At 25.3% G+C, this 21,888-nt stretch overlaps 3 protein-coding genes and 1 long non-coding RNA gene across 4 annotated transcripts; 1 reads left to right on the plus strand and 3 right to left on the minus strand.

The window, feature by feature from the left end:
- Window positions 1-2,498: 2,498 nt before the first annotated feature.
- LOC122850813 (receptor-like protein Cf-9) lies at window positions 2,499-5,630 on the minus strand. The gene is made up of 5 exons (XM_044149878.1): window positions 4,518-5,630; window positions 3,926-4,361; window positions 3,383-3,565; window positions 2,891-3,277; window positions 2,499-2,545 (listed from the first exon to the last, which is right to left on the minus strand). Exons 1-5 carry the CDS (start codon window positions 5,628-5,630, stop codon window positions 2,499-2,501), a joined length of 2,166 nt encoding a protein of 721 aa, XP_044005813.1.
- A 4,264-nt stretch (window positions 5,631-9,894) lies between these two features.
- On the minus strand, window positions 9,895-11,204 carry LOC122851782. Its single transcript, XR_006373740.1, has 4 exons — window positions 11,049-11,204; window positions 10,754-10,927; window positions 10,457-10,655; window positions 9,895-10,378 (listed from the first exon to the last, which is right to left on the minus strand). It is a non-coding gene; the product is annotated as an uncharacterized LOC122851782 (long non-coding RNA).
- Window positions 11,205-15,009: 3,805 nt separating this feature from the next.
- LOC122850814 (ecdysone-induced protein 78C-like) lies at window positions 15,010-17,718 on the plus strand. Its single transcript, XM_044149879.1, has 4 exons — window positions 15,010-15,113; window positions 15,216-15,497; window positions 15,779-15,910; window positions 17,611-17,718. The coding sequence occupies exons 1-4, from the start codon at window positions 15,111-15,113 to the stop codon at window positions 17,716-17,718; spliced, it is 525 nt and encodes a 174-aa protein (XP_044005814.1). The 5' UTR covers window positions 15,010-15,110.
- Window positions 17,719-17,760: 42 nt separating this feature from the next.
- On the minus strand, window positions 17,761-18,652 carry LOC122850815. Its single transcript, XM_044149880.1, has 4 exons — window positions 18,553-18,652; window positions 18,400-18,434; window positions 17,998-18,174; window positions 17,761-17,859 (listed from the first exon to the last, which is right to left on the minus strand). Exons 2-4 carry the CDS (start codon window positions 18,430-18,432, stop codon window positions 17,761-17,763), a joined length of 309 nt encoding a protein of 102 aa, XP_044005815.1. The 5' UTR covers window positions 18,433-18,434; window positions 18,553-18,652.
- Between the last annotated feature and the right edge of the window lie 3,236 nt (window positions 18,653-21,888).

The following is a 21,888-nucleotide window of genomic DNA, read 5'->3' on the forward strand; positions in this document are numbered from 1 at the left end:
TGAAATAATATTGTCGTTATGTTATTTAAAAACCTGTATGAATGGCGGAGAATTTAACCTTCTAAAATAGTTTTGACGTTCTTTTTCAGCATTAGTAGAAATTCTAATATTAGTAAATTTGGATAATCCCAAAGATTTTCTGACAGTAACACCAGTTGTAAATAAATAAATATTTTAAATGTTGAAATTTTTAAATGAATCATCCTCAATACTGCTTATATTATTTAAAGACAAATGTAAAGCAATGCATCTGAGCTATTGATACTTTATCGTTAAGTTTACTTGCAGCCTGTGATTATAAAATATAAATTAATTAATTTGTTACAAAAAAAATTAAAAAAATTTTTAAATAAATATTTTTAAAATTTTTTTTTAGAAAAAATGGAAAACAAAGAGGAAATCATATACGAAAAAAACATGCTGATGCTATTGCTGCTCAAAAGAAAGCCTTATAGCTGAAGCAAAAGCACTCAACATAGTCATTGTTGATCCTGATCTGGATGAAAATCACCAACAACAACAACCTGACAATTAACAACAACAACTTGATAATGGAGATGATGAACGAGGTATAGTGGTGCACGTGGACGTGGTGGTGGGCATAGGTACAATTAATTTTACATTTTTTAATTATTTATTTTCATAAATTTTTTTGTTTTTTAGTTCCAGGTGGTATCGTCGCCAACACTTTCGTAGACAGAGAGGAGCACGTGGTAGAAAATATATATTGATAAAATATTTATCTGTTGAATCACACACACTGTTTCAATCATACGGACTTCAAAAATTTCGAAATGTCGTGAAAATTTTTCAAATTTTAGTGTAAAAAAAATATAAAATGAAGTTTTTATAGTTTTTTAAGTTTATTTGGTGAATATATATTAGCGTGTAAAACAATATAAAATATTATTTAGTGAAAAAAAAAAAAAAAACATAGACTACATTAAGTTGATTCTCAAAAATTGTATGCTAACGTCGCTCGCTGAGGTCCGCAACTGCTCGAAGTAAAAAAAAAAAAGTTTTCCAAGAATTTTATTGAAATAGTATTGATTTTTTTTTCTCAAAACTTTTTTTTCGTGTATATATTTACTGTTTCCTTGGTGAAAAATATTTCTTCGCGATTTCTCCTGAATTTTTCCGCGATTACTCCGAATTTCTCCTAAATAAACCCATGCGGAGAAATGAGTGGGGAAAGGTATCAAAATTTTTCCTCGAATTTTCTCCGAATCGACTTGGGTGAAGAAACGTTTGGAAATATCTCTCCATTTTGAGAATACGCGGAGAAACATGTGAAAAAAATAATTTTACCGCGGAAAAATTTTTTACGAATTTTCTCCGAGTTGACTTTGGTGGAGAAACGTTCGGAAATATTTCTCCGCGATAAAAATAAGCGGAGAAGCGTGTGAAAAAAAAAATTTCACCGCAGAGTTATTCTTCCGAAATCAACGACGAGGAGAAATTTTTCTATACTCATTTCCCCACATTAATCAATTTGATGAAACGATCACGGAAGTTTTGTAGACCAAGTACCTCAGGTATATCAACTTTTTTGAAAAAAAGTGTCTTCGAATTTTCATTTTTTTTTTTTTTTTAAATAAACATCATTATAAGCTTTGCGTTATGTAACGATTAATAATTAGTCATTTTTTTTTTGGAAAAATTGAAAATTGAAAAAGGTACAAAAAAATTGAACAAATGGTGGAGAAAGTTAGAGAAAGGGTGGAGAGATTTGTCCGCCATTTCTCCAACTGTGTGCAAAAATAATTTTTTCTAAAATCAACGACGAGGAGAAATTTTTCCGTCATTTCTCCGAATCAACTTGGGTAAGGGAACGTTCGGAAATATTTCTCCGCGAAAAAAACACACGCGGAGAAACATGTGAAAAAAAATAATTTTACCGTGGATAAATTCTTCCGAAATCGTCGACGAGGAGAAAATTTTTCCACTCATTTCGCCGCATGGGTTAATTTGGGAGAGATTCGGAGTAATCGCCGAGAAATTTGGAGTAATCACAGAGAAATTCGGAAAAATTCGGAGAAAAATTTTCACCAGGAATTGGTTGATTATTGTATAAGAAACGTATTGTGCGTAAAAAATAATATCACCAATCATTCCAAAATGTAATTTCATTATCGTATAATGGATAGTAAAAAGTAGGGCAAGTACTTTCATAATTTGTAAACCAAATAAGATATTAAAAAAAAAAAATCCAAACAAATGGTTAAATTAAAAAGCTTCAATAGATCCATCATTAATTTGAGTGAAATAAATTTTTTTATTTTTTTCATTTATACGATATACATAATCTTAACAAATTTTTTATTTTCAATAAACAGCTTGAAAAAATTAAATGTAATATGCTCGTAACATAATTTATTTGATTTTGATTAATTTGTTCACGTACATATGAAAGACATTATCATAGAAAATAAAATTTGTAATATCGAATTAAAATTTTTTAATCAAGAAAACTAATGATAAAAAAAAAAAAAAAATGTTTATAATAATATATGTGATTCATTTGAATGACAAAGAAAATAACTTTCTGAAATAATATTGACGTTATGTGATTAAAGAAGCTATTTGAATTGCACATAATTTGATTTTCTCAAATATATTTGACGTTCTATTTCAGCATCAGTAGAAATTTTAATATGAGTAGATTTAGATATTCCCGAAGATTTCCTGACTAAAGTAACACCAGTTTTAAATAAATAAATATTTTGAATGTTAGAATTTTTAAATGAATCATCCTCAATGCTGCTTATGTTATTTAAAGACAAATGTAAATCAATGCATTTGAGATTCTCAAAAGTACCTTTTTCAATTCTTGTTATTTTATTAGATTCGAAACTCAAATATTTAAGATTATTCATTGATTTAAATGTACCAGCTTGAATAGTCATTAATTGTGTATTTGTTATAATAAGTTTTTCAAGTTGTGGCATACATGTCATTGAATTTGCTTGTAAGTTTTTAATCATACCATTTGTATAACGAACGTCAGTCAACGAATGTGGTATTTTATATGAAAATGCATTTTGACAAATACCAATAGTATCATTTCCAACAATTTCCAAGGTTTTTAAATTTTTTAAACTCCCCAATACTTGACTGAGATATAGTAAAGTTTCATCAACTTCAATTTTAAGATATTTTAAAGATGGTAATTTATTAAATAAATTAGCTTTCAGCACGATTGCTCCAACATTTAATTCCAAATTTTCTAGATTTTTTAAGCCCTCAAATGATTCTGGATAAATTGTAAATACATGGTCTGTTTGATGAAATATTAGTGTATTCAAATTTGTATTAATATTTGAATTTTTAAATGCATTTCTATCAATTGAATATATTTGTCCAGATAATTCAACTTTCTGACTTTCCAAAATAACATTAAGCTTGAGAGCAAGCTTAAAATTTATATAGTCATATTCAGTTTTCATAAGGTTCACCGATGTTAAAGTATTAAATTTTTTACAAATTGTAAATGGTTTTTCATCAAAACAATCAGTTTGCATATTAAATTCACCAACGATCCAAGCATTGGTGTTATTATTTAAAACTTGAATATTATTATAAACATACAATATATCAAGATCCATGCTTGAAAATGCCGAATTTTCAATTGATAATAATTTATTATTTGATATATCCAAATGTTTACATTTAAGACCATAAAATGTATATTTATTAATCGATATTAACTCATTGTAACTCAAATCAAGCATTGATATTATTTTATTTTCAAATGATTTATCATCAATTAAATTAATTTTGTTATGACTCAGTAAGAGATGATCTAAATGAATTAATACTTTAAAAATATTTTGATCTATATGTGTCAATTGATTTGATGATAGATCCAAAGATTTTATATTTTCCAATCCATAGAATGAGTGAGATGTTAATGCATTAAGCTCACCATTGGTTATAGCAAGATGTTCTAATTTTTTCAAGCATGATAATTTCATTGATCCGAACTTTGTAAAAGTACTATTTTTGTATTCAAGACTTTTAATACCAAAATCGATAGTATAACATAGACCATAACAAATGTTAACTGTATTATAATTCACAAGTATCAGCTCCTCTAAACTTTGAAGATTTGAAAATGATTGACATTGAAATTCTTGAGGTTCAATCATTGGTATCTCGAGAGCTATCAATGATTGTAAATTATAAAAAACAGGTGTTTTTAATTGAATTGGCTTTGTTTTAATTTCGAGAACTTTAAGACTCGGCAATCCTGCAAAAGAATTATTACTAATAGTAAATTTGTCTGCGGCAGAGCTCATCTGCAAAGTTAAAATTTTCAAATCTTTAAATGCATAATTGTCAATTGATGATGCCTCGTCGTCCTGTATTTCGAGTTTTAGTATTGAAATAAAGGTAGAAATATCAGTGACTGAGTTAATGCTCTTATTTTTACTTTTACAAATTTTAAAAATACCATATTCACTTAAATAACACTGAGATGATTCTTTTAAATAAATGGAATTTAATTTATATGTTACTCTAAAAATTTTGTTATCATTGTGGCTCGAGCTCGTTGCAATATCGAATGTTATAATATCGAGTAAAGCCAATGTAATAGTATAATTAATTCCCCATTTAAATGAATTAAATTTTAGAATTTTATTTTTCATTAGATCAATGATATTTATACGTGAGGTATTAAATGCACCATCAACAATACCAATTATTCCACTTTGTGTTAAATCAATAAAATGACATTTAATATTTCGAAATGATCCTTGTTCAATTATTTCCAATGAATTGTGGCTCAAATTGACTAATGATAATTTACTATTATCAATTTTCAATGCTTCATTATCGATTGTACTTATTGAATTGTTACTCAAATTTATTATTTCTAAACTTTGAACATTGAATACATTTGAAGGTACATGAGTGAGTTTATCATTCGATATTAGTGAGATGGTTTCCAATTTTTTTAAACCATTAAATGCACCAGGTTCAAGAAGCATCAGTTCACTTCCAGTGATTGTTATACTCCGAAGATTTGCAAAACACACAAATGAATTATGAGGCAGTGTTTTAAACAAACCACCTGTATAATGAAGTTGTAATAGATTAATAGTCTTATTTTCTTTTGTTGAATAACAAATATTTGAATCATGATTATCTACAAGTTCCAATTTATTTAAATGCAATTGTTGATATAATATTTTATCTATGTGTCGTGCTGTTTCATTGTCCAGCTTTATTTTGAGATACGTTAAATTTTTAAGCCCATAAAAACTATATGGATTAAGTAAGACTGATGCTGAATTAATTTCTAAATTTTTTAGATTTTGAAAATTTAAAAGACAGCTCGAATCAATATACAGTCGTCCATCAGCCAAATCTAGTTGAAGTGTTTCAATCGATGGAGATGATATGCTGTCGAATGCATCAGATAAAATAGCATTGGCTTTTTTATTTATTATTTGAAGGCTGTTTGAATACCATTTTATAAGTGAATCTTTTACAAGAAAATTTTTCCAATTACTTGACCTTGAATATATATCGATTGCTGTACTAGGCGTTGTATTAATATGAATTTTTTCAGAAGCCACTAATGATGAATACTTTATTATTAACAAAAAAATTCCAATGTAATACATTGTGTAATTTTTTTGATACACTGATTTAGATGTGTCGCTTTGCTCGTTTATATATGCATAGACACAACTAATCTTTGACGACAGCTATAGTCATTTTTGACATAGATAAATAAAAAAAATATTCCATGACGAAAAAAATAAGATTAAAATGTTTTTATATATAAAATTTACATATTGTACAAATAATGGATAGGCATAGGTATGAAAAATAATACAATATCACTGATTAAATATTCAAATTGAGACGAATATTTTTTATATTTTTTTTACCAAGCTAAATAACGCGGAAGTCATAAATTAATTTTTTTAATGTCTTAACCTGTGCATGTTTTATATTATCTGTATAACATCGTGACTTTTTATGTCGAGATTATTATCTATAAAATAAAAAGTCAGCAGTTTGAGATTTGTAAAAAAATTATATTATAAATTTATTGTTCATAATTGAATAAAAAAAAATTTACCACATGACAATAAATCAAATTTTATTCTACTGATGCGGCTGAAACTGTATATGAGAATCACGAGCTTATCACATGACCAATCATTTGTAAAAAAAATTTTTCAATAAAATGCTCGTTTATAAATTTTAATTAATTAGTTTAAATTTTGCAATAGAGTTTTGAATTTATTGGAAATGAATGAGTACCAGAAAATTCAACTTTTTGATGATGTAATTGAAGTGCAAATAATTTTATGTTACAAGGGCAGTGGGAATAATGTGTGAATTTCCAAAGCGTAAGAGGGGTAGTGCGCTTTTTGGAAATTCACACATTATTACCACTGTCCCTAGTAACATTATAGTATATTATGTTACAAGGGCAGTGGGAACAATGTGTGAATTTCCAAAGCGCAAGAGGGGTAGTGCGCTTTTTAGAAATTCACACATATTCCCTGTCCCTAATATTGATATAATTATCAATATGTTACAAGGGCAGTGGGAACAGTATTGTGAATTTCCAAAGCGCAAGGGGTAGTGCGCTTTTGAAATTCACATTATTACTAATAACACAAACATGGTTAAAATTACAAGTGCCCACTCAGTATGCTCAACGGAAATTTGGAGGGGCAAAATCGAGCCTTGGCGAGTGTTTCCCTCAAATGAAGTTAATGACTCTCTGATTGGGCACATGTAACAACAGCATATGTAAACTGAGTTAGTAAACATAATGTGTGAATTTCCAAAGCGTAAGAGGGGTAGTGCGCTTTTTGGAAATTACACATTATCCTACTATCTGTAACATAAAATATGGTTCGTTACTTAATCGAGAGCCCGCTCACAACATTTGGAGGGAAAACACTTTCGCCAGGCCATTACATGCTCTCTGAGAATGAACACTAACAATATACTGTATCGTTGATATAATTCTGTTTTTTCCTATGTATTTTGATTAATTCTCCTGTATGAGTTGCCTATTAAATAAATCATACAAATAAATCAGGCTCTTTTGAATGTTATCATGAATGTATACCATAAACAAATATCTTGATAATATAATGGTAATTTTTGGAATTTTAAATGAGCCAATTTTTTAAAAATTTATATTTTGTCGTAATAATAAATCAATTGTATTTATCAACTATGAAATACAAGAAAAATAATTAGTTATTTAATTTAAAAAATTGTTTTTGAATTTTATCTATATTTTTACGATATAGTATACCACTCTGAAAAAGCAAAATTGTGAATTTACAACACTTGGTATTGGTCAGCCATGTAAATGGGCACAAAATATGGCTGATTTAAATTTTATAACACAAAATATTAAAAATTATACTAATAAAATAACAACAGCAAATAAATTGACTCATTATAGTGTTGAAAATTTTATTGAAAAAATTAAAAAACGTATTAAATCACGTATAGAACTTTACAATGAAATTCGACAATTTGAAAAAGAAAATTTTATAAATTCAACTGTACAGTTAATGCCACAAAAAATAACAACATATTTTTATAAATTCACATCATTGTAATATCATGTTGTTGATGATAATGCTGCTAATGAGGAATCATCAGTTGATATTTTTTTTTCGTTTATACATTTTAATTCAACTTCAGCACGATATTGAATATATCGAAATATTTTTCCTCTCCGTTCATTCGTGTTAAATTTGATCCTTTGCCTTTTTTTTTTTTAATTTTATTTTTTTTTCAAGTACCAAAATTGAATATATTTTGTGGAAGAAAAAAAAATATGAAGAGATACGATTTGATAAAACTTTTTAATAAAAAATAAATAAAACTTGATAATTTGTTATAAATTTTTTAAAAAAAATAATCACATTAATATTCTTTTGAAATGATTGAGTCGACTCAGTTGGATAAGACAAAAATTTTAGCCACAGCAACATGATTCAATTGTCAAAATATTTTCTTGAAATGTATTGTGATTTTGACGTTAACATTAATTTTATTGAGAGGTGTTGTTGTTGTTTTGTTTTGTTTTTTTTTTTTTTTTTGATCCATCAACAATAATAATTTATCAAATTTTTAAAATAACAACAACCATACCATGGAACCTGTATATCCATGCATTTTTGACTCAAGTATATTATGCACTGATTGCCTCGTCGAAGTTGTTCACAATAAACATGAAATACCCATAAATAACTGCAGTAAAATTAATAAATAGTAGCACGTTAATAATATTAGCCGTGTATAAATAAAGAGATATATAATCACCATATAGAATCACAGCAATAAAAGATGTTGTTGGTTTAGGCATAGCATGCAATTTTTCATTTCGTTAACAAAACCCAGTAGGAGGAAATTTAAACCGAACCCACGAACCTCTTTCTTCCCCCCCCCCTCCCAATTGAATACCCAGTCAATAAAATAAACGCAGCTATGAACGTGATCATTGCATAAAATAAGATCTCTGACTTTTTCTAAAAATAATATAATATGATAATTAACGAATGATTATTGAAGTAGAATAGAAAAATATAAAAATTCAATTTCATTTAGATAAAATATTCAGTATTTTATGTTAACTTACAAAAATAGCACTCAACAACATTACTAAAGTAACAACAGGTAGAAAAACTGCAAAACTAAAATCCACTCCACGTGGTGAACCATCAATTGTCATGGGTTTCTCAATTCTTTTTAATGGATCATTGTAGAAAGTGAACACCCTGTCATTATAAAAAGGTACCAACAAAAAGGTAGCCTATAAAAAATAATAATTTAATTAATTTTTTTATATAGTTCAATGACATTTTAAATTATTTATAAAAATTTTAATGATAATATTTTATGTTACTTACCAGCAGTAACACCGAAATGATGATTGTTCCAGAGCGAAGACCGAAAAAAAAGCGGCAAGTATCAGCCATTTCTCTATCACGTGGTTTGATGAACAAACAAAAAAATTAATAAATAAATGTGATGATGAAATTATTGAATTTATTAGAAGACAAAGTATCCTGACCGACAGGTTGAGATAAACTGATTCAAAAAACTTGTTGGATCAAATCCACCAAAATTTATCAGTTGTCTCATCAAAAGATGAAAACACTTGTAAAATTTAAAATAAAATTAGTATAGATGTTTTGAAAAAATTATATACACACCTTTGTCAGTACCTTTGAATGACAAATCATAGTCAATTTTGTATATATTTACTAATCCAGTTTCACTCAAGTATTTTTAAATATAAAATAGATAAAAATAATAAAGAAATAAATAACAAGTATCAAAAATAAATCTGTTAAATAGGATAATTTCAAATTCATTATTTCCAAAGATATAAATTGAGTCTCAAACTCATTGTTAACTAGCAAAGTATTCAGTTTCTCTAAATTACAAGACGTAATACTAAATAATAATAGTAATAATAATAAATAAATATATTGAGAAAAAATTTCGTAGCAATATGTATATTTTTTTTTATTTATAAATAAATACAATTTTTTTTTTTTCAATGCATTTATTTTTTTTAAATTTGAAAATAGTTTTAAACTTTATTCATAACACAAATGTTGACATAATAATTATAAATGATTTTTTTTTACATTTATATTACATTGTAAATGATGTTTAGATTATTAATATTTTTTTTTTTTTAAGTTATTATTTTTTCGAGAATAAAAAAACGTTATAAAAAACAAAAATGTTGACACAATAAGTATTTAGAATTCTTGGTTTTTTTCTTTTTTCTTTTTCTGCTACGTTTTTTTTAAATTTATTTTCGGTAAAGTACTTTTATTAATATTTTTTTTTTCCAAGAAGATATAGTGATTATCATCGATACGTGAGCATGAGGCTTTCATAAGATAACGAAAATAAATAAATAAAAATTCGATAATTTTTTATAAATGTTATTTAAAAAAATGTTGACAATGATATTTTTTCGAAAGTGACTCAAACAAAAACTTTGATGTTACATGATATTTTTGTAACCAAAATAACGTGACTCAATTATCCAAATTTTCACTTTAAAAATTATACTATTTTGAAATATATTTTATTGTAAGTTTTAATTGTATTTTGTTTTTGAGTGGTCTATTTTAATTTACGTTAAGATTAAGTTTATTGAAAGGTTCTATTCTTTTCTTAGGCGACAACAATAGTTACTCAAAATTCTAAATTGAATAAAAACCATACTATATATGAGACCTGCATGTCTATGTTTTCTTAACTCGAGCATATTATACACGGATGACTTGGCCAAATGTTGGAATGCCTTCTCGAAGTTGTTGAACATACGAGTATACAACAAACATGAAATACCCTCCGGTAACTGTGAAAATAATAATCAGTAATGTTAGTCATATTAACAGTGATAAAATTTTATATATAAATAAAGAGGTATAATTACCATATCGAATTACAGATATTAAAAATACTGTGGGCTTAGACTGAGTATACAGTTTCTCATCTTGTTGATAAAACCCAGTGGGAGGAAATTTAAACAGAAACCACGAACCTCTTTCTTCTCCCACAGTTGCATACACAGTCAATAAAATAAATGCAATTATGAATGTGATCATTGCATAAAATAAGATCTCTGACTTTTTCTAAAATTTATATAATATGATAATTAAAAAATGATTATTAAAATAGAATAGAAAAATATAAAAATTTAATTAAGATTCAGTATTTTATATTAACTTACGAAAATAGCACTCAACAACATAGCAAAAGTAACAACAGGTAGAAAAATTGCGAAAATATAATCCACTCCACGTGGTGAACCATCAATTTGGATGGGTTTCTCAGTCATATTCGATGGATCACTATAAATAATGTACTCTCTGTCATTAGAAAAAGGTATCAGCAAAAAAATAGCCTATAAAAAATAATAATTATTTAATTTTTTATATTATTTTTATATAATTAATTTTGTATAATTCAATAATATTATAAATCATTCATGAAAAAATTAAATGATAATATTTTGTGTAACTTACCAACAGGTACATCGTAATAATAATTGTTCCAGATCGAAGACCAATACAAAAGCAGCAAGAATTAGCCATTTTTTTCACGTGGCTTGATGAACAAAAAAAAAAAAAAGAAAATGTGATGATCAAATTATTGAATTTATTAGAAGACGAAGTATCCTGAACGACAGGTCGAGGTAAAATGCTTTAAGAAATTATAAGAAGCTTGTTGGCACTTGTTGGACAAGAAGAGTATCGAATTTATATCAAATGCCTTATCATATTTTACAACGCATGCGCTGGCACATGCGCAAAAAATCAAATCTCCTGTAAATTTGAAAAAGAGTCAGTATGAGTGTTGCGAAAAAAACATATACACATCTTTAATACACATCTTTAAATACAACTAATATCGATAACTGACTCATAAATGTTGAAAAAAAAAAAACCATTGTTATTCATAAACTAAAATCAGGACTTTTTTGTTCATATCAAAGAATTTTTTACATGTGATAACAAACCAATATTGGTTTATAAGTTATTTCTTGTGTACGATTAATTATTGTTTTATATAATTTGCATATTCGACAAGACATTCAATAGAAAATATTTTTAGCTATAAAATTATTGACAAAAAAATTAAATATATACATAATTTCATTGGAGAAATATATAGTTATAACAAGCATAAATAATAAATAAAACTTGAAAAAAACAATTTAAAATTAAAAAAAAAAAAACAATGACTAAATAATAAAAATAAAAATTTGTTTTTTAAGATGATAGTTGACTTGAAGCATTGGAAATTTTATTTATTATATACTTTGAACAATTATCAGTGTGTTCAAAATATATTTCACTAAACGTGGCATTATGATGAAGAAAAAGAAAAAAAAATATACGGCCCCTAAACTTTATAGATAATTATAAAAAAAAAATTTGATAAAAAGTACGAAAATAATTTTAATGTCTATAAATCTACATATGCTATTTTACAAATTGTAAAATTGTTTGATTTCAATATAATTTCCTTCTGAAAAATAACTAATGCGTCCTAAATAAAATAGCATGATTCAAGGGATTCAAGGTCAGTTGAAAATTGTTTAATTTTAGACTTTTTTATTACTTTGTCGAAAAAACAAATAAATTTATTTCGTCACGTGAACAATATATCATCAGTTAAAATACTCTATGACAGTCATTTGTCAAATATAAAATCAAAAGACCACTGTTTGAATAAAATGACAAAATTAACAACACAATAAATTCAGGGATGTATCAAGATAGTCAGTGGCAATAATTGATAAAAGATCTTTTCCATGCATCAAAATTATGCGATAAAAAAATTGAAAAAATATAAATAAATAATTTATTAATGCATGATAGTTCTAAAAACAAAGACGTGGTTGTTTACATAAAGTTTGATGACGAATAATGATTATTTACTAGATAACAACTTGTTGTTTGTATCTGTAAATTTCACATTTGAAATTCATTATTTTTCCATAAAATAATGTAGTATATGTAATAAATTTTTTTTTTTTTTTTATATCTAAAAAAAATTAGTTTTTATTATATTGATATATTTTTTTAATTTTTTATTGACATTGATTAAAAATCAATTTATATGAATTTGATTTTATTTTTAATATTTATGCTTAATAATTTATAAAATGATTAGTACCAAAATATTTAAATTTAGATTTTAAAAAATCAGCAAAGATTAAATTTTTAAAATAGTGTAAAATTTTATTAATGAAAATTAATTATTTTACTTTGATAATTAAATTTGTAGATTTTTTAAATGAATATTTATTAGAATTTTTTTTCTTGATATTTTTTCTCAAAATTTATAAATTAAAATATCTATTTATATTATTAAAGTTGAAATAAATTAAATTTTAATTATCAAAGGTCTCAATTTTTTGTTATACTTTTTCATTTTTTTACTAATTAAAAGACTTGATATACAGAAAGATATCAAAATTTTAGAGTACGTAATAACTTTTTACAAAACTGAATAATTTGCTGTGTAAAAAAAAAAATTAAGCACATTCTCACGATAACAATTTCGATATATTAAATACACAATATTACAATGAAAACTGCCTAAATTTTTTTTTTTTTTCAAATTCAGCAAATTATTTAGCTCCGACGAGTTTTAAAAAAGTGAGGCGACAGTTGACCTGCCAAGTCTCTTGATAGTATATCAACAAGTACTTACAAATTGAAAAATAGTTAAATAATTTTTTATTCAATGTATGCAAGTTTGTTTAATGATAACAAAAATTTATTATAATTGTCTAATATTTTCATGGCATTGATAAGTCATAGACAGTGGCTCAAACAGGCGGCATTTTAAAATCAGTTGATCATAAAAATATATTTGACTATTTATAAATGCTGTTTTAAAAACAATTTGTTCAATAGAAAAAAAAATTTTTCACATTTATTTCAATATGAATAAATTGGTAGTTTAAAGTAAATATATAAAAAATGAAAAATAATATTATTACGTTCAATAAATATCTATTTTTTTTCCATATGAATTTTGAATTTTTACTCCTACATGCATGTTTTGTAAAAATTTCTTTAAGATTATTTTATTATCACTAAAAAACAATACGAGATATGATAAGGCTTATTTAGACTTAAAAAAAAAAGGAAAAAAAAAAAACCACTGCCTCAAGCATTTTCGCCACGTAAATATTTTTTATTTCGATAAAAATATTTGTCGATTCGACATTAAAAAAAACCTCACGATATATTTTAGTGTTAACATTAGAAAAAAATAATAAACAATTTTCTAACGATTATTTTCTGTGTAGCTAATATAATTGTTTTTAAAATAGACCAATTAAAAAAATAATTATTGATGATTTCAGCAACAAGCAAGTATGCAAAGTAATATCGAATATCCGATATATATCGAATGGATAAATCGTCAATATCGGGTTCTTCGATAAATCAGCTGATATCACTCATCTGGCATCCCCAACGCGCCAGCCAACAACAGCACTGAATAGCACATAACGTGTCAAACTGTCAAGTCGTCAACAACAATAGTTAACAGAACTTCTAGAATGGTAATAACATAGTTTTGTTTATTTTTATGAATTGAGATTACTTGAATTAATAGATGATAGACATATTAATAATAAATTTATGTATATTTAAATTTTAATATAGCCTCAAAGTCTGGAAAATTTAATGGGAGCATTATCAACTCTTGAAGATGTTGAATCATCAAGAATTAAGTTATTCGAACAGTTTTCAATAAAAGTTGAACCATCAATACAAAAAGTGGTAGATTTGGTTGATACAGTCAGCCGTAAAGCTGGCATAAATGGAGATGATTGGTCACCACTTGTTCGGTTTACATTTTTTAAGGCATGGATTTGTCAAACATCTACATCTATGACAAGTGAAGGATCAATTATATTTGAAGATGGTACTTGTTTTACAAGAAAACAACTTGAATTTTTGTTCATTAATGTAAGTTTATTCAATGACACTATTATTATTTTTTTTTTACATTTAAGTATCAATAAGTATTTTACTATTGTCTATGACACATGGTATTTTTTTATCTAACAAGTTTTTTTTTTTTCTTTTCAATATGTCCAATTATTGAATAATCTCCATATAAATCTCAATCAATAAGCAAACCTTCTGTTTGTGTTGACAATTTATACTTAAGAAATATAATAATGTTCAATCAATTTTTTCTATTTTCAGCCTGACTTTGTTGATGCATTGATAAAATTTTCATTGTCATTAAAAGTATTATCTAAGGCTGCATTGGAGATATTTTGTACTGCTGTAGTATTGAATCATTTACATAGTTATATAAATAAAAAATCAAAAGCATTTGTTAATATATATGAAGATTTTAAAGTAGAAATAACAAAACATCATGAAAGTACAAATGATAAACAATCCTTTTTTGACATCTCAGAAAAGATATCAGAATTAGATGCACTCGATTTTCAATACAGATATATACGCAATTGGTTTCGAAAGCGTTGGACTAAGATAAAAATTTCAACACTGTTTTTTGAAAATTTTGGAATTGCAAGACCTGTGTCAATGGTAAATTGTTGCCTAATTTTCGTTTCTCTTTAATATAAATAGATAAACTTGAATATATATATTTATATGTACTAATGTTTTTTTTATGTATTTTTAATGAAGCCTAAAAATCCAGAAGGAGTATCATCGGTTGCTGAAATTGCTGAATTTCAAAAAATTCGTTTATGGGAAAAAATGGAGTATATATATAGGATATCAATTGAGATTATAGCAGATAATATTCATAAATATATTGGCCAATTAAACAAAGAAGATACAATACGTCTTCTTAAAGTTAGTCTTATTAAGTTATGGATTTCTCAATATACACCACTAATGACTGAAAGCTCATTTGCAATAGGTCAGAATGGTTTTTCACGAGAACAACTTGATATTATGTACGGAGTAAGTATTCAATGATAGATTTTTTTTTCATTGACAAATAGATCCAGAAAGCTTGCTTGTTTATTGTTAAAGTTTTTTATGCAACAAGTTAATAATTTAAAGATTTTTTTCAAACATTTTATATAATATTTGAGAGATTGACTTATTTTTGAATAACTTATTTTATCACTTTCAATTTGTTCGAAAGAATAAAAAAAAATTTAATCTCTATAATAATTCTTGTGTTGACAAACTATAATTAAGAAATATAATAATGTCAATTTATATTTTTCTATTCTCAGCCTGATTTTATTGATGCATGGATCAAATTTACATTGTCATTAGAACCATATGAATTTACTCCAGATGAAATGAAATCAATTGGTATAATTGCTTTATTTAACCCAATACCTGGTTTGATTGACCCTGAAGGTGTACAAAGATTACAAGATCGTGAAATTGAAAAATTCAATGAAGAAATAACAAAAAATCATAAATATCCAAACGATTTACCATCGACTTTTGATGTTTTACAAAAAGTATCAGAATTACAAGTACTTAATTTACTACACGAAAGTTGTCTCGATTGGTTAAAAAAATTCAAGTAAAATAGAATTTTCGGTTTGTATTGATATTGAAAAATGTCAAGAAATTTCAGCATGAAATAAATAATTTAAAAAAAAAAGTTATCAAAACATCATAATATTTGTATTCAGATAAAAGTTTTTCTATTCTTTTTCTTTTTTTAAATTCAAAACATGTTATTTTATTATTTTGAATGATTTTATAAATATTATTATCAATATTATTAGACGAAGAGCCTTGGATGAATCTTTTGATCCGTAGAAGTTATATCTATATGAATCATCAATTATTAAATTAATTATTTATCTTTTTACTGATGATGATGATGATGACTTTTATTTTTCCATGTTATTATCATTTAGACTGAAATAAACAGTCTTGAGAGAAGACAAGTTATCTCTTGAAAAACATTCATGTTAATCAACAAATACTGATTGATTTTACACATTTTATTCTTTTCTTGTTTTTAAAATCAATTATGTTATTTTATTATTTTGAATGATTTTATAATAAATATATTGATTGACAAGAATTTAATTTAAAAAAAATCAATTTATAAAACATAGCTAAAATAAATAAAAATTTTTTGGTAAATAATATTGTTACTTGGTAATAAAAAAAGATATTTAACTCATCATTTTTTTAGAAATATTAACCATGAAGAACCTGAAATGGAACAATTGAAAATTTAAATAAAACAACACGATTTTTTTTTAACATGAAATTCATTTTTTAATTTAAATTTCAATAAACAATGATGAAAAATATAAAGTATTATAAAGTGTTATCAAGTATTATTTAATGAATGAGAAAAAGAAAAAAGAAAAGTTGTTAATTATTGATAACCCTTACATTATAAATAAAAAAAAAAAATAATTTGTGTTTCATTTTTTTGTGAATTGTTTTTTCAACTTGAAATTTACTTAATGAATGAAAAGTTTATTTAACAAATGAGAAAAAGAAAAAAAAAACTTATAAATTATTGATAATTTTTATAATTATAAAAATTAGAAAAAAAATTAATAATTTTTGTATTTTATTTGTTGTTGATTTTTTTTTTTTTTTTACTTGAAATTTACTTTTTAATTTAAATTTCAATGAAACAATGATAATATAAAAAAAAAAAAAAACCTTATTAAACGTAAATAATTTTAATATAAAAAAGAGAAAAAAAAAAGAAGTATTAATCCGTTATAAGAAAAAGTTAAATCGAAGCCTCAAGAACGAAAGAAAAAATAAAATTAATAACAATAACTTTTGTTTTTAGTTTAAACCTGGTGTTCTGTAGATTGTGGGGTGGTGGTCGTGTAATTGAGAGTTGAATATCAGAAAACAAATAAATAAAGTGTTAGATAATGTTGGTTTGATGATGCATTTTGTGTAATGTGCTTGGTGTTGCTGTGAAATTTGATGCTGTTACTGTTGTGATTGTTGTTGATACAACAAAGGCTCAGATGGAGCTTTTGTGTTTGTTGATAATTTGAAACAGATACTGCCAGTCTTTTATTATTGTTATTATATTTTTATGGTTTTTTTGGTTTTATTTTAGTGCCCTGTTGAGGTAAATTTGGTACCTCCTGCATTACTTCATCATAAACTTAGCACGTTTTCAAGACCTCCACTTCTACGTTTCATTGCTCAACATACTAAACGTTGAATTGGAAACAACAATCCTGTTAAAAATTATTACAATAATTAGTTAATAGTTGAAAAGTAGTTTCAAGATGAATAAAAAAATATATACATGATCCATGCTTGTTCTAGGTCGTTCTGTAACATCAGGAATGTGTGCCCACAACTGCAATATAAACAATGTATAAAAAAATTTTTTAGTTAATAAGTAATGTTAAAAAAAAATTATATAATAATACATGCAAAATGGCAGTAGATCTAGAGTATAACAAACAATCAAGATTAAAAAAAAAAATGTACTCACAGCTGCATCTGCAGGTCTTTGTCCTCCAGCTTGGTCATCTGGTCTTTGTCCTCCAGCTTGATCATCTGATATTTTTTCTCCAGCTTGACCATCTGACTTTTGTTCTCCAGCTTGACCTTGAATAATTGGAGCTTGTCCATCATCATTGCAATCCATTGATTCAACATCATCAGGGATCTTTTGACAAAAATAAATAAATAATAAAGATTAGTTGAAAGCTTTAAATCATGCCAATTATAAAATTAAGAATTAATTATTTGTATAAAAAAAAAAATCTAATTATTTTTGAAAAAAAAAAAAAACCAATAAATAATATTAAAAACCCAGTAAGAGATAATGATGAAATAAATTATAATACTATTATTATTGTAAGATAAAACAATATAAATTAGGTATCTTAACCTGGCTGTCACCACGTGATGTACTTGACTCCATGTCTACAACAAAATTTTATTTTATTAATACATATACTCATCATTTTATTAATAACCTTTGATAAATTTCGATAAATTGATAATTTTTTATGATAATTATTTATAATTTCGTTTTACTCACCGATTTTCCTTTTTTTTAACAATAAAATTGTCAAATTTGTCACGAATGAATGAATCAACAAACAACACGAGAGATTTTTCAGTTTCCAAAAACTAAAGAAAAAGATCACACTTTTGCTTGTTTACTTTTTTTTCTCTCTCTCTCTCTCTCTCTCCCTATCCAAGTAGTTGAACAATGAAAAAAGCTAGAGTGGGAGAAAAAAAATAAAATAAAAGAAAACTGACAATTGTACTTACCTATCAAAATATCAATTAAAATATTTTACTAATTTTTTTTTTTTTCATCCTGGATGCTAACTAAAATTTATATTTTAATTTATTAAAATTTAACATTCGTTATAAATTATAAATAATTTTTTTTTTTTTTTTATAACACTGATTTGGTGTGAAGACGTTAAAAATGGCGGGCTTTATTTTTGAATTTTAAATCGCATTTTGCATTTGTGTTTACTATTTTTGTAGTTTATAATGTATTTTTTGAATTTTACATTCAAACAATTGTTGAGGTAATTCTTTTCAAATACAAGTATTGTGAGATTTTAATTTAAAACAACTTTGATTTTTTTTTTTTTGTAGATGGAAAATAAGTGTTGTAATTTTGTGTCAAGTTTTTCAAGAAAACAAGGAAAATCAAGATGCATCGTCAAATGTTTTTTTCTTAATTTAAATTGAAAAAGTCCAGAATACCTTTCATTATTTGTTGATGATGATGATAAATTAAAAAAAAAGAGTCAAAGGACTAAGTTTTTAAATTAAAAAAAGAAAATCATTTGATTAAATTTTATTACTCTTTCGTCTATTCTTTTATACAGATGACTGATCAAAAAATTGAAAAAATTCTCGACAAGACACTTGGGTATTCTATAGATTTTTACGAGAAAAAGATGTATTTGAACGTTACTATAAACAACATTTGGCTAAACATTTATTTATTTATTTATTTATTGTTGAAATCAGTATCTGATGTCAAAACTTGAGGTAATTTTTAAACCATTCATTTTAATTACGTATTAAAAAATAACAACTATTAGTAGTTTATCAATCTCGTCTACAAAATAAATATCAATAAACATTCACTCTCAATTTGGATTGAAAAATGTTGCCATTTAAAAATAGTTGAAGAATTCTCACTTATTCATGATGATGATAATGCTGAAAATACAATGGATCATAGATTGTCCTATTCATCAAATATTTTTGGATTATACTGTTTACTTGGTATAGGGTTAGCAACACAATAATGGATGAATTTAACGATCACCATATGGCATCAAGTGTAAGCAGTGCAAATGAAATCAAATTAAAAAATAAAACTGTTATACAAAATCTCTAAATGATATGTACGTAAATTTTTTAGCTGTTGATTTAAGTGTACGTGTATATTGACAACTGCTTTTTGGCCATAACTCAATTAATGTAGTATGCCATCATCAGCACGTGATGCATTTGATTGTTTTAGTAGTTTTTATCTTGCAAAAAATAGTAATACACAATTAACATTACAACCACAACTTGGATCAGGTGATTCAATAGCTGTATTTCATGGAGAACAAAAGAAAAGATGATACAAATTGTGGTGGTAGTAATAATAGTTTTAAAACACCATCATCAACAAGTTCAAAAAGTAATCCAAGTTGTCCAAGTAGAAGTAGTATTAATCAACAACGTGTTAGTTGTAGTTTAAATATAAGATAACACATAATTCAAGTATCAACTCATCAACTATGCTGTTTAATAATCGTGATCAATTAACATATACAAAGAATTTCAAAGTGAAACACATATACCAGAAAGAGATCTTGTTAGAGCATTAAAATCATCGACAATGGGAAAAGCATCGTGTTAAAATACAAACAGTTGCTGCTAAAGGTAAATCAAAACTAGAAAAAAATGAAATACGGAATGAAGTTGATGAAAATCGTAAACATATAATTGAAGCAGCTATTGTCAGAATAATAAAAGCAAGAAAACGAATGCCTATAAGTGTTGTTTTTTTTTTTTAAATTTTATTTTCATAATTAAATTGTTTGATATAACAAATGTTGGTATTATTTTTTTTTTTTTCAAGCACAATGTTCTTGTGTCAGAAGTAACAACACAACTACGTGTTAGATTTTTACGATCATGAATAATTATTTAAAAAAAAAATAAAGGTTCACGTTGATGTGCACGTTCAATAAGATAACCATATAAATAACAACAAAGTAAAATGAATGCACTTGATGCTCATAGAACAACCACCAAATAAACACGTACTGGTTTTCAGACATCATCATTGGTGGCTGTACAGCAGCACCAAAACTACAGCTACCACTGAAAGAATATAAAAATATACATATGAGTATCATTATTCAATTAATAAAATTGAATAAACTTTTTAATTAAGAAAATTATTTTTTTTTCTTATAAAATTATATTTTATATTTTTTCAATTTTTGCATCGCATAATTTTGATGCAGAAAAATTTTTCTTTTGAAATATTGCCACAGATGATCTTGATGGATCCCTGAACTTATTGGGTTGATAATTTTATCATTTAATTAAAGCAGTGGTTTTTTCGATTTTATATTTAACTAATGACTGTCATAGAGTATTTATAATTGATGATATATTGTTCACGTGACAAAATAAATTTATTTGTTTTTTCGACAAATAATTCAATAATAATTTCGATAATAATTTTTGTGATGCATTGGTTATTTATCGAAAGATGATTATTGAAATTGGACGATTATACGATTTGTAAAAGAGCATGTGTAGTTGTATAGACATCAAAATTATTTTCGTAGTTTTTTCCTTATCTATAAAGTTTAGAAGCCGTATATATATATTTTTTTATTTTTCTTTATCAGAATGCCACGTTTGGTGGAACTTATTTTGGGCACACGTCAATGATTATTATTATTATTAGCTTTCAATGCCTTCAAGGTATGATAAACAAAATTTCCAATACGTTATGTCTATTATTAAGCCAACTATCAGTTTAAAAAATAAATTTTAATCTTCATTATATAGTCACTGGTTTTTTTTTTTTAAATTCTAAATTGTTTTTCATAAGTTTTATTAGTTTTATATATTTATTTCTTGGTCAATAATTGTATAAGTAAGAATATTTTCAATTGAAAGTCTTGACGAACATACAAATTATATGGAAAGATAATTAATCTTATACACTGTTATTTATTTATGAAACAGCAATAATTGCAATGGTAACAAGTAAACTAACACTACAAAGTGTCATTATTATGCAGGATGTTATTATTATACATATATTTGTGATACCAGTTTTTGATATGCTTTATAATTCTAGGTGAACACAGAAAAAGAAAAATGCACT

Source organism: Aphidius gifuensis, linkage group LG3, assembly GCF_014905175.1.
Source record: "Aphidius gifuensis isolate YNYX2018 linkage group LG3, ASM1490517v1, whole genome shotgun sequence".
Taxonomy (NCBI): domain Eukaryota; kingdom Metazoa; phylum Arthropoda; class Insecta; order Hymenoptera; family Braconidae; genus Aphidius; species Aphidius gifuensis.

What these genes read in the sequence shown, in the direction of transcription:
- LOC122850813 (XM_044149878.1), bottom strand. Translation starts at nt 5,630, where the DNA reads ATGTATTACATTGGAATTTTTTTGTTAATAATAAAGTATTCATCATTA. An exon ending in ATGATAACAAAATTTTTAGA is followed by an intron (nt 4,362 to 4,517) that starts GTAACATATAAA and finishes CTCGAAATACAG; the next exon opens with GACGACGAGGCATCATCAAT. An exon ending in ACATCTTGCTATAACCAATG is followed by an intron (nt 3,566 to 3,925) that starts GTGAGCTTAATG and finishes ATAATATTCAAG; the next exon opens with TTTTAAATAATAACACCAAT.
- LOC122850814 (XM_044149879.1), top strand. An exon ending in AACTTGATATTATGTACGGA is followed by an intron (nt 15,498 to 15,778) that starts GTAAGTATTCAA and finishes TTCTATTCTCAG; the next exon opens with CCTGATTTTATTGATGCATG. An exon ending in GTTTGATTGACCCTGAAGGT is followed by an intron (nt 15,911 to 17,610) that starts GTACAAAGATTA and finishes GTTTTATTTTAG; the next exon opens with TGCCCTGTTGAGGTAAATTT.
- LOC122850815 (XM_044149880.1), bottom strand. Translation starts at nt 18,432, where the DNA reads ATGGAGTCAAGTACATCACGTGGTGACAGCCAG. An exon ending in CATCACGTGGTGACAGCCAG is followed by an intron (nt 18,175 to 18,399) that starts GTTAAGATACCT and finishes TTTTGTCAAAAG; the next exon opens with ATCCCTGATGATGTTGAATC. An exon ending in AAAGACCTGCAGATGCAGCT is followed by an intron (nt 17,860 to 17,997) that starts GTGAGTACATTT and finishes TTTATATTGCAG; the next exon opens with TTGTGGGCACACATTCCTGA.